We start from the raw sequence: 13337 nt of genomic DNA, 5'->3' as shown, positions 1-13337 counted from the left end.
CCCTCAACTGGTCACAATAAAAGTCACACTGACAATGAAGAAATATAATTTTGAAATTAAACATTTAAAATTTAAATATAAAAATAAAAATCATAAATAAATAATGAAATAAATATCTTCGTTCCTATGTTTGTTACAATTTGGAATTGTTTAGCAGCTTTCTTTTTTCTTTTTTTTTTTAATGGTAACAACTATGAACTGCTGGCATTTTGTTTGGATTACTCTGACTTGTTCTGCCCCATGATTACAGGCTGAAGTTAATCAACTATGTTATGGAAAAAAAGAGTAGTGGAAAGTGTCTTATTGAAATCAACTTATTCAAGATGCTTATGTTTCTTGCACTTACACTCCTGAAGTAAAACTGATTCTCAGCCATTTTCTATGGAGCAGAATCTTCTTAAGTATCAATGCATCAATAATTTCAGTTCAGTTCAATTTTATTCATATTACTTCCAATCACAATAAAAAATCATCTCATGGCACTTAACATAGTAAAGACGTCTTAGAGTATTATAATGTAAACACAACAAATAAATGTAAAATGTACACACACTAATGATGGTTAATTCCTGTCTGAATCGTCAATAGTGTGTTCCTAAATCACATTAACAATATAATCTATTACGTGACTCAGTAAGGATTTTGAATTAAGTTCCACTCTGTAAAGTAAAAAGATTATGCTGTGTTGTACTATGTGGTTTTGAGATGGAAATGCTAATAGATTTGCATGCAATCAATGAGGCAGTATTTTCTCTTAGTACATCCACAGTGTCAGTGTCAATTTATTTAGTCTAATTTAGTCTCTGAGGCTGTTGGCTAGAGTTACCTGTGTGAAAGTGACACCGGCGACGCTTCATCATGTGATCATGTGTGACACAGATACAGGTTCTGGAGAAGTCCACTGCCACGGTGCATTTGCCAGCCTCTTTGTTCATCAACGAAAAACCCCACTTCAATGCCACCATGGGACAATTCAATTCCAGTTAATTTACAGAATTTAGTTTGCACAGGAGGAGAACTGTCCTCATGCTTTCATTCTACAACCTTTGGGAAATTACTTGAGGTCGTCTTATCATGACCATAAAACGTCTCTCGGTGGAGTACAACAAGGTGAATCAACGAGGCGCCTTCTCTCCTGGGGATGTCCTTTCTGGAAGAGTGACAGTGGTGACCAGCAAGGAAACCAAAGTGCAGTGTTTTCTGGTCAAAGCCAAAGGAAAAGCTAAGGTGACCTGGTATACCCAAGAAGGAGAAACAACAGTGGTTCACAGCGACAAGAAGAAATACTTCTATTTTGAACATATCATTCTTCAGGATAAAAACAAAGGAGATGGTTAGTATGATCTTGCTCAATTTGATGATGATATATATTTCCTAATTTGTAAACACATCAAGGAATATACATTTAACACAAACATTTTATTTTGTTTAGGCTCAGAAATCATCCGCCCTGGGAGAAATGTGTATCCATTCACTTTTGTGATCCCCAGTTTGTACGTATACTGATCTATCCTAACCCTTTCATAATGAAATTTACATTTATCACAAAAACACTTCTTTAAATGAAATAATTTCAATCGTTTAACTGGTTTATTTCCTTACAGAGATATGCCTTCATCCTATGAGGGGAAATGGGGCAAGATTACATATAGTTTGCGAGCACGACTGACTCAGTCACTGTGGCTTGTTCACAAAACCAAGACTGAGTTCCCTTTTCTGACCAAGTCTGAGTTCCCCTTCGCCTCCAAATCAGAAATGATAATTATCGGACTTAAGGTATGGAATTGCTTCTCTCTTAAACTGTAATGAGTTTTTTTTTCTTTAACCTCCCACTTTCTAGTTAAGTTTGTAATGACTCTTTAATGGCCATCTCTAAAACATTTTAATCAACTATGCAGCTAATGGCTTTTAGAGAGTTGTCTTCCTGACATCTTATATCTTAACTTTGTAGGAGCAACAATGTGCAACAAGAATTTCATTTTATGGCCCTGGAAAGGTCACTATGAATGTTACCTCAGAGAAAATGGGAGTGAAACAAGGTAAAGAGATTTCACAAAAACCTGTTATCTTTTTCTTCCTTAACTACAACATTACTGATATTTTTCTCCTGAAAATCAACAGGCGAGGCCATGGGAGTCTCTGTAGAAGTAAGCAATGACTCTGCATGCACAGTTACACCCAAATTCTACCTGTGTGAGAAGCAGACCTTTGTTGCTCAGTCACAGAGGATAGTACACACAAATGAAATCCTCTTTGGTGCGGGAGACTCTGTTCCAGCTCAGACCAGCCAGACTGTAACCAAAGTTCTCAGTATTCCTCCCCAGCTCCCACCCACCTTCTTCAACTGCAGCTTGATGAAGCTTGAGTACAGGCTCAAGGTACATATAGTGTGTTCACAAATGTCCTATAATATAATTAATTCACTATTAATAAATGCCTCCTCACTCAACACTGTTATTAAATTGTGTTTTAATTATATATGAATCAATACAAATCACCACAGCCTTGCACACATGCAGTACAGGTTTACTTTTGTTATTTACTATTGACAGAAAGTTGATGCACAGAGAGAAAGTCATCTTGACTTTCATTTTTCATTTTTAAATGTCAGCACTGATTTACATTTTGAAAGAGACACTAGGATAAAGATTGGTTATAAAACATTTCTGTGTTGAGACTTCTTGCTTAGATGCATGATGACAACAGCGCCACTCAGTGGTTGTACGACAGAAGGGGTGGGGGTGTTGTGGAGGTGGAGTTTAAAGAGTCCTCATTGCTTGGCCACTCACTAATGAGGAGGCATGTAGGAAACAGTGTCATATAACAGCCCAACCTGTTGTGTCATGCCATCACTTCAAAAAGGTTTAGGTCAGTGTGTTCAGTAAACACTGGTACGGTGCTACTGTAGACACAGAGCAAAGTAGTCACTGTACAATTTAATACGCAAAAGGCTTTTATTTAAAATGCAGTGTTGGCACGCTTTATCTGACATCTTTATGGAATTTATATACAATTAAACAATTCCTATGAGTATGTTTGAATTTTTCACTTGTATTTGGTATCCATGGGCTAAAAATTAAAAAAAAACATTGTTAAAAGTTGTGTTTCTCTGATTGCAGGTCACTCTTTGTGTCACTCTGGCAAGAGACTCAGAGATCAAACTTCCTCTTGTCATTCTGTTGGGTTCACCTAAACCACATCAGCAAAAAGCAAGGAGATCTCTCTGGTTTAGAAAGCTTCGTGGTTAAAGGACGCCATAGATCAAGAAATAGCATGTTGCTATTGTCATGTCAAGCGGTGACAAGACTCCTAAGAACAACAGAGAATAACTTTCTGTTCTGATGTCTGCTTGATGGAAATGTGTGTCACTAAGTTGTCTATAAGTTATTAAGTGTATTTTATTAAAAAGCACCTGCATATTTTTATTGTGTAAGCTTTTTGCATAGTACTCAATATAACAGTACCAGTACTGTGGTGCAAGAATACACTATTGCAAGTGAAAGTGCTGCATTTAAAATCTCCGTGAGGGTCACATGGAGGACTCAGCTGGCAGAGGGTGGAAGGCAGGGTGCAGACATGCTACCGGAGTTGGTTACTCTCCACGGCTGTTCCAGAGTATGTAAAAAGCTGCAGTTTGATCTTGCGGTGAACTAATCCTTTAATAAAATGACCTTGTTTAGGTGAAGATTGCGCTAATTCATTTAAGCAGATATGGCAAATTTACATTTAAGAGGTTTTTCATTCTATTCCCAATCATGACTGCTGGGAATGAACAGTCATTGAAACAAACAATGAATCAGTAAAAGCTGAGAATGAGCTGTTAGGGCTTTCTCACGATCATTCTTGTGTATGGACTCATTTTGCAACAGAGAAAAGTATTGAACAAAGGCACATTCATGATTCTAACAGGACATGTGTTGCCCAGCCAGCGGTTCTTAAGTGAAACCAGGCCCATGTTCTTACCCTGCCCAGGAGGGGAAGCATGTTGAGAACTAAGCGTTTTATGGTTGGGATCCATCCTGGAAACATTAGATCTGGCTATTGTGACACCACATACAGCACACCCACCTACCCTCAGAGAGAGACAGAGAGAAGTGTTTGCTTCTGACTCAGCACAAACAGGGCCTCACGATTCCATGTTCAACCCACAGAACAGAGAAAAAATTAGCCGATCTTCTACTCTTAGCATTAATAATACAAAAGCGGAGTGACCATCAAAGGCTTTAGATTCCACTTGTCTGGTGCACATGTCTTTTCTACTGCTATTGTGGGAAGTGAAAAATTAAACTCATATTTCAGCTCACATCTGCTTCAATTGACTTGTAATTATGTGTCACTTGACTCTGCTAGAAAATGTATTAATATTTGAGTGGAAACATCAAATGTAATTCAATGTCAAGCATGTCTTAAACAGCTTTTAATGGATCAATTATTGTAAATGTAATAACTGACTGCATAATCACTGTTGGTAGAGGAAGACTGACAGCTACCGACATAGCTCAGCAAATGTTAGAAAAATGGAAAATGCAGGGTCCAAATGCTGTATATTTGAACAGAATAGACATTTGCAGTACGGCACAGTACAGAGTACAGATTTAGCAAATCTGTCCTCCTACACCTGCATGAAGAAATCTGCAAAGCAGCAGCCAGTTGTGGCTCGTGTTCTTCAACAAAGCAGAATAGAAAGTTTCATCACAGTTTTGGTGTGATGCAGAATGCAGTGTGACAGATTCCTCTAATCTGTGAATCCTACACCTGCATGAAGACGTCACAAGAGCAGCACTTTGGTTTGTTTTTGGCAGCATTTCTGATCATGGCTGTGCTGTAGCAGAGCCTGCCTGGTAACCGTTCTGGCTCCATGTACAGTGTGCAGGCTGTCAGCCAGTCACACACACACACACACACACACACACACACACACACACACACACGCACACAAACACACACACACACACACACACACACACACACACACACACACACACACACACACACACACCACAGCTTTGCCTAGTTTTGGAGAAGGGTTAGGGAGGTGTGGCCTCTGGCACCTCCCACCTCCGTAGCCAGAGCGACTGCCATGACAACCATGCAGGCCTGCTGGCGACTCCCTGTCTTCATCAGCCACAGTTGCCATGGTGACTCCCCACGGGGCTCCCACTGATCAGCAGGATGGGCGTCCAGTTGACTAACCCTCTCCCAGCTGGGGAACGTCTGAGGGAGTGGGAGGGGGAAGGTTGGTGAGGGGGAGGGGGGTGTGGATGTGTAGGATGGCAGAGCAGAGCCTGAGGACGAAGAGAGACATAGACAGCGTGCTAAGGAGAGAGAGAAAGGAGATACAGGAGTCGGCTAGTCTGACATGCTTAAACACCCTATCTCCGCCTCTATGCAGCCTTCAGCTTGCCATCCCAATAGCACCGATGAAAGTACACAAAATAACCTTTAATGATAGTCATAAATATTTCTCACTTCAATCGGAACAGCAGTAACAGCTCTGGTCCAGCATACCCTCTCTTACCTAATTGTGTACATGCTGATACACTAATCAAATGAATTTCCTCTTACTCTAACCCATCTGTCATAAAGATCCCTTTTCCCTAAAAAGTGTATTTCTGTCATCCTCCTTCCATTTTCCAATCGTGACAGTGACAAGTACCACTTTTTGGGTTTGGACTCAGTGTAATAGGGCCACAGATGGCTCTGTGTCTGTAGTGCGGTTGGAGAAAGAAATGGCATCACTAGGTCCGCTGGCTGTACACTACTGAGGGGCTTTTTCTGCTCTCTAATTGCTCCAAGCTGTGTCCCCTTGAAGGCCCAGAGACACACAGATTTTCATGTGAGAGAAAGAAGAGGAGCAGCCAAGGCTGAACATCTTTTAAACCAACGTGAATTCATTTAATACTTTAATACTTCCGTTAGCATTGTTTTTCCCTGTGTAATCATAAGTATGGTGAGGCTGTCTATGCTTAATTACCACATAATGAAAGAGGTGATTTACTCATTACAATGAAGTTTTTATTTTGGAAAAGAACAAAGATAAACTTCCCATAGTAAACATTTTCTGATCTATTGTAAGTGCAGAAAAGTTGGATTTCTTGTTTTGTTTTTTTTTTGTATAAAATCCTTAACATATTTTAAACATATAAAAAAGTGACACAAGGCAATTCTGTCAGTGTTACAGAAGGCAAGTTGCCAAAACATTCTATGCTATTTCAATTAATCTACAGTTTCTTCCTTTATTTTCTCTATTACACGTGCAATAATACTTCTATCCTAAAACTAGCTCTACATAAAGTGTGTGACTATATTGTGCACTCGTAGTGGTAACCTTTGGAATTACAAATTGTTTTACTGTTTAAAAAATCCCTTGACACATGTTTGATTACACAAAGGATATAAAACAAAACAAAACAAAACAAAAAAAAAACGGTTTATTTTTATTTATGAAACTCAGAAAAGCAGCCTCCCCTGCATAGGTGGACATTGCATATCTTGCAGCCAAACACACTTTCATGTCGCAGTCCCTTGTTGGTGCAGTTCCTGCAGCGACGAGAGCGCTCTGACATACGCTCCAGGCGGTGTCCGTACTCTATGGGTGAATCTGCGTGTCTCTTGCGTGCTGCCCGCTCCATGCCCCTTGCCCCTTGGTAGTCACCAATCAACTGCTGTGCCAGGCGCACCCGGAAGTGACGCTGGGTGAACTGCTTGCCATTGAAGCCTGTTGGTGGCGCGCCGCCTCGGCTCTCCCTCAAGACGATGTAGGCATTGACAATGCACAGGTTGACATAGAACCACAGGAAGTAGCGCCACCACTTCTTACATGGCCTGCCGACCTGGTAGCATTCCCTCAGCTGGTCACACAAGTCCACTCCCCTCATGTTCTCCTGGTACAACAGCAAGGGTAGAGGTCGAGGTACGCCGAAAGACATGCCTGAACTGTCCATGCTGTCACTCTCCCCCTCCCCATATGTCTCACGCTGCTGCCGGCCTGGACTGATACCCACAATCCCTGGGGCGGAGTTGGTTGACAGACAGCTAACCACCTTGACATCACGGGCCACCGTAGCGACCAGATTGCCACGCTGGCACTGGTAGAACTCACCTTGGGATAGCTTTCCAACATTACGGGGCCGGAGGACCTCGGGGTAACCTTTGCGCCCTGGTTGGGTGGGTCCACATGCATACAGCCCATCCCTCAGCAGCCTCTGGAGAAGGGGCACTGAGGTGAAGAAGCTGTCCATGAACAGATGGTGGTACTGACCTTCAAGGCCACGCACTAGGGAAGTCACCATCCTGTAGGCCAAGGAGGCCGTGGCTTCGTCTTCACTGGGCTTGCCTACGTAGATCTTGGCCCTGTGGCAGTAGCCTGACCGTGAGTCACAGAGCATCCACACTGTCAGCCCCTTCCTCAGGGGCTTGGAGGGCATGTACTGGGTGGGGGAAAAACGTCCCTTTGTGACAATGGAACACTTGTCTATGGTCAGACAGCGATTGGGTGTGTATGCATCCCACATGGTGTTCTCCACCACATCAAGGAGAGGCCTGATTTTGAAGAGGCCATCGTATCCTCGCTCTCCACGCACGGGCTCTGACTCACGGTCACACAGCTGGAGATACTGGGTGAGTTTCTCAAAGCGTCTGGCTGTCATTGTTTTTTTAAAGCCAGCATTGCCTATGAAAATGTCACTGGCCCAGTACATGCCTGTGTCCGGGAGCTGATTGATGCCCATAAGAATGTTCAGCCCCACATAAGCTTTCATCTCCCTGACATCAGTGGGGTGCCAGTGAGGGTCTGATTTTCCACTCCTTCTTTGCCGATAGAGGGCGTAATTGTTTGTTTGTTCTACCATGTGTTCAAAAAGAGAATCTGGGAAGAGTATCCGGAAATAGTCACGGGTGTCAGCATCGTCCCCCAGCGAGTGCTGAGGGCCGCTGGCGGCGGAGAACGGTTCGATTGAAATTACCTGGTCAGGTTCACCCCAGAAGTCGGGAGACGTGCAGTCCTCGTCCAAGTCATCTTCAAAGCTGAAAAAACTCCTGCGCTCCTCCTCCTCCAAATCGGAGAAATCAATATCCGAATCGTTTGAGGTGGTATCAGAGCAGTTAGTGGAGCTGGAATAATAACAGTCCTCTGCGTACTCCTCCTCGTCGTGCTTGATCCCATTACTACCAGTGACCAAAATTATGTTGCAGCCTCCTCCTGCGATGAAGCTGGCGGCGTCTGCAGTCTCCGCCGCGGCTGCTGTGCTCGTGGATCCATTCTCCCCCTCGCCGTCCTCCTCCTCCCGCACTTCGTCTTCCTCGTCCGAGTCTGGCTTTCTATACGGAATTTCAAACCACCTCACATCGGCTGAAAGATTAAGCGGAGAGTCTTGGCTGTCGCACACCGTGGTACTTTCTGTGTCCGCGCTAGTTTCCAAAATAGTAAAAAGCTCTCTCCTTTTTCTTGCCGTCGCCATGTCGGGGTATTAAAGTGCCCCTGCATGAGTCTTTTTATGTATATTTTTTCATTGTGGAAAAATAATCCTTCAAACCGGGCATCCGAAATGAACTGATGTGCACTTAAGGGCAGCCTCTTCTCAAAAACTTGCTGGTCGTGGACCTATGCGGCGTCTATAAGCTTGATTCTCATTGTTTCCGCTCCTGGTTTTTCTGGGCTTTGTAGCGCAGTGTGGCCGCAGACGTCAGAAGCTGCATGCATGTCCTGCTTTGTAGGGCGTTTTGCGACTGCAGCTGGTGGGGTTGCTAGTTCGCTAGGCTGGCAGATGGCCGCTCGCTGTTCTAATGCCCGCTGGCATTCACCGCTATCAATAAGCCGGATACCCATCTCTGAGGCCGCGGAGACAGAGAAACCACTGCATAATATCCAAACGTCAAAATCTGTCAATCAAGTGTCCAACCAAAGAGTTGGGGACGTGAAAACTTTCTACTGGCCACAATCCGCAGCTCAGAAACTGCAAATAGTGTCGTTACGCCCAAATCCCTGTTGTTTTAAAGTTTATTAAGGCATATATGTATATGTATATGTACCTATAAAAAGGAAATGCGTAAAAACGCACACAACACTTTTAAAACACAGTGTTTCCATATCACTCAGGTGTCCTTATTCACCAGTTTGTTACACAGACTACTCACTGAACTCTGGCAGAGCTGCAGCTTATTCATTCATAAACATGCTTCTTCCCTCTGACAGGTTCCTACATGAATCTGAAGCCCTATAGGCTATTGTGGAATTAGGGACCTCCCTCTATTTTATGAATGTGGGCAGAGACTTTTGTGTTTTACTCCAAGAGTGAGGTTGAAGAGCTCTCCCTGGTGAGATTGATTGATCATCTACAGGTTGTGCCTCCACACCTACATTATACATCCTTTTCCTATGTTGATAGTTAATTGTAATTATTATTATGTATAATTATTAACAACAAAAAGAGTCTATTATATTGCCAGGCACAGTGAAAACAACATAAAAGTTTTATCATTAGTTCCTATATGCACTTTTCAGTATAGCACTTTAGGTTTGCGTATGACTTGTAGTCATACCTGTGTAATTGGTAAAAAACGGGTCAATTATTAATCCATAATAACTGACCTGTTTTTTTATTCCCTGCCTTTATTTTGTAGTGTTCTCCCTCTAATTGGACACCCATGTAATAAGTAGAGGGAGCTCTAAATAGCCTTTGTTATATCTGATGTGAAGCAAGTTGGAGTGGATTTTCTTCTTGGAAATTCAGGCTGATTATTTTTCCACCACCACAGCATAATTGCAAATTAAATACAATGCAATATACTTTGTTTATTGATTGATAGACTGTTATAACCGCATGTAACAGCATATTCAATCAACTTCATTACAACAGTAGGCAGAAAATGTAAAACAAGACCTTTATGTTTGACTTAAAAACTAAATTCTGGTCATGGATTGCTTGCTCTCTTGGGATGAGACCAGTAAAATCATGTCATCTTGTATAGGGGGGTGGGTTACAGGAAGGGCCCTTTCCGAATTCTTTTAGCTGTGGCCTGAGTCTACATGGCTGGCTGAGCACTGGGCTGTTGCCTCTGGGCCCTGCAGTGGAGGCACGATTTATGTGTCCTTCCTCACTAGCTTATTGCACAGATTCTTGTTGTCTCAGTGGTATCATGTTTCCTCTCCAAGTTACAGATCGAAATGCTGTTTCTATCTCCAGAGAAGGGGCTGAAGCTGTACAAGCAGTCTTCACTGGGAACCAGTATGTTGAGAAACAGTGGAAAATGAGGGAGCCTGTGGACCTCTGATATCTAGCCCAAAATAGAAGTAAGGAAAAAAAAAAAAAAGGCTCACTCCAGCGTTTCCAGGCCCCTGGAGCAGAGTACTGCAGCAGACCCCTCAGAGACTCCCGCGGTGGGGTGGAGAGACGCCGACCAATGGGGGCTCAGACGTTCAGAGTGTGTGTGTCTGTCAGCATCTGTGTATGTGTGTCTGGGCGGCTAACTCAGCTCCTCCGCAGCTCAGATCCTTTTCTCATGGATGAGTTCAGAGATGGCTTCTGTGTTTGTGTGTGTGTGTGTGTGTGTGTGTGTGTGTGTGTGGGTGTGCATCTGCCAGTGTGTGAGCAAATGGTGCAACCACTGCAGCTCCTGCTGAAGACAGACCAACCCTTCTCTCTGTCATTCACTGACAGTGTATGCTGTGCATATGTGTATGTGTGTGTCAGTGAGGGGCTTATTAATAGTAATATCTTCTTCCGCTGCCAACGGCATCCTTAGTTTTTGCTGATGTGATTTGAATTAAAAGAAATTAGGAGCTGTGCGGTGGATTTGTTAGTAAGGGATTTTTTTGGCTCATTTAAAAAGAAAAGTAATTATAACCTTGGTTAGCCTTCTCAGTAATTATGATCTTGGTCAAAGTGATTTGTAGTAAACTAATATAATTTTCAGGACAACTATGTCTTTTATTGAACAGCAGCACCTCTCTGATACATTTGTATAACCCTTCCTTTCATCGTTTCTTCTTCACGTGTTGCCTGTTACCTGCTCAGATAATCAGTGTGATGTGTAACACTGACCTTATAAAGCACTCACCTGGTTGCCCCCATCCTTTTGGTCAATAGTTGCACACTGCCCTCTGGTGGTGGTTGAGAAGTAGTCATTTTTCCTGGAGTAAAGAATCACGGTTGGGATAATTCTTGTCATTAGGAAATAGATGACGTGCTCTATTTTTCTGCGAAGTAGGTTAAAAATCTAGTGTACCACAGCTGCCAACAATTTAGCTATTGTTTTTGCTCGTTAATGTTATGTGTATATTATGTATATAACATTTAATAACTCAAATGAATATGTGATGACAGTAAACATTCATTAAATGATAATAGATTCCACTCTGTGGTGTTCTTTATCATTTGGTTACTAAAAAAAGATATAAGTTACACTTACAGTCTTTCTCAGAGCTGGAGCAGTACTTTGTGGTAGGCAACAGGTTGTGCTACAGAGCAAATATATTTGCTGAAGGACTATCTTATTTTAACCACTAGATGGAAGTAGATGACAGAATACAGAGGAAAAGCAGTGATAGAGTAAAGTACAGTATTGAACACCTAAGATCTGACTTGGATCTTTGTTGTCAGATCATGTGTTCCTCATTATGCCTGTTGTGCTGGACCAGAACAGAGAGACATAGCCACTGAGGTCTTGGCTCTGGTCTTGGTGCACTCTGAAGACCTCTGCTAGTTCTGGCCAAATCCAAATTCAGCAGGTGATGTATCCAAAACATTAAAATAATTCTTTACCTTTAATTGTCCAGAATGCAAATATGCAAGCAGGGAATATTGGCATGAACTGCTCTGCCACTATTCCTAAAACATGTTTTATGAATCCATCACTGGATGGATGTACAGTTAAACCTCCATTATCACTGTGATGATATGGTCACATTAAGCTCTTGATTTGATAAAAATAAAACAAATACAGAGAAGAATGGAAACTCTTTTCAAAGTCCAGTTTCTCTGTGATAACTCTTACAGTAGGCCTCCAATTTTAAACCTCTGGTCACCCTTGTTTTTGCTCACAAATATGCTTTAAACCACTCATACTGAGAAAAATACATGGATGTTTGTCATTACTGATGTTACTTTGTGTTACTGAAGGTTTAACATTTCTTTTGATGGCTTATATTTTGATATTTTGCAATGTTAATACTTGTCTTTGTCGTCAAAGCAGTCTGCACGAGAAGTGCGCATCACGTGTTGGAGATACTTAAGAGCATACAGACTCTGGGGAGGACAAGTGGTTCATTTAATACTTTCCAGCTGATAATCATTGGTTGGAGAGTTATAAATTATTGTCCCTTGTGAAATGTCCCCCTGTGCAGTTGGATGACATACAATGGGAATCCCGTTTTGCCGTCTACTTCTGGCGCAGTATACAAAATGGTTGTTGTTACTGTTGTGATATAACACCCAGATACAGATTCCCACAATGATGCATAAAAGGACTCAAAACACCACACACTTGGGAATTATTCAAAAGTGTTTTGTCTGTTACATACAGAAAATGACCAGGGACCATTTCAGACAGCAATAAAAAGTAATAATAAATAATAAATGAAGAATGTGTCATTCATCTTCTAACATATGTCATTCTCACTATCATTTGAGAAACCAAGCATCAGTCTGAAATCTAATTAATGTTTTGAAGGTCAGTTGACGCAGAATTGATGCTGACCATTGGTTCATTCCCTCCAGTTTAATATTCTGCTGTAATTTTATTATTAACAATAAATTATCTTCTTGCGTCTGAGCCTCCCAGATTACAAGAGCTGTTTACATGTTGCCTTTAATTAGATCCAAATGGGCTGGATGGGAAAAATATCACCAAATGGATTTGTGGGTGTTGTGCACAATTTATCAGTTGGTAAGTAAGAAACAATGCATTAATTTTGTTTATTAGAAATCACATGGAAAATCCCCAGTGTGTTGTACTACAGTAACATCCAAAGATAATTCGTAGTTTGCCAACAACTCCAAATGACACAATACCAAGGCTGTAGGCGTAGTGTCTGTAAACCCAGAACAAGTGCCTGTTTCTTTATCATTTTTCTTTTGCCTGAACCTCCATGGGTTATTAATTCTCTCCTGCTCGCTCTGTATTTCAGCATCATGTGTGGACACAGGCCTTACAAGTAAGAAATCCATCTAAATCTTAATGCTAACCTGATATCTGGAATATTTGATAAAAATATACCCCCTGAACTTCAAATCCAGCATTTTAAGCCTGATGGCAAGTGCATTTCTCACCACTGGATCCACATGACTCAATATTCATTCAATATTCAATATTCTGCACAAGCCTTTGTTTCAAATCTT

General features: G+C 41.8%; 1 protein-coding gene across 1 annotated transcript; it reads left to right on the top strand.

Annotated features, from left to right (window-relative positions):
* The first annotated feature begins 884 nt into the window (after window positions 1-884).
* On the top strand, window positions 885-3421 carry LOC113139150 (arrestin domain-containing protein 3-like). The gene is made up of 6 exons (XM_026322164.2): window positions 885-1333; window positions 1433-1493; window positions 1605-1776; window positions 1952-2039; window positions 2122-2378; window positions 3120-3421. Exons 1-6 carry the CDS (start codon window positions 1075-1077, stop codon window positions 3246-3248), a joined length of 966 nt encoding a protein of 321 aa, XP_026177949.1. The 5' UTR covers window positions 885-1074; the 3' UTR covers window positions 3249-3421.
* The last annotated feature ends 9916 nt before the right edge of the window (window positions 3422-13337 follow it).

Source organism: Mastacembelus armatus, chromosome 9 (assembly GCF_900324485.2).
Source record: "Mastacembelus armatus chromosome 9, fMasArm1.2, whole genome shotgun sequence".
Lineage (NCBI taxonomy): Eukaryota > Metazoa > Chordata > Actinopteri > Synbranchiformes > Mastacembelidae > Mastacembelus > Mastacembelus armatus.
The sequence above is the reverse complement of the archived record's forward strand: the minus strand, read 5'-3'. Positions and strand labels throughout refer to the sequence as shown.

Bases quoted from the DNA above. Each gene is read 5' to 3' on its own strand.
- LOC113139150 (XM_026322164.2), top strand. From the start codon at position 1,075: ATGACCATAAAACGTCTCTCGGTGGAGTACAACAAGGTGAATCAACGA. The intron at 1,494-1,604 runs GTACGTATACTG...ATTTCCTTACAG, and splicing joins ACTTTTGTGATCCCCAGTTT to AGATATGCCTTCATCCTATG. The intron at 2,040-2,121 runs GTAAAGAGATTT...GAAAATCAACAG, and splicing joins GAAAATGGGAGTGAAACAAG to GCGAGGCCATGGGAGTCTCT.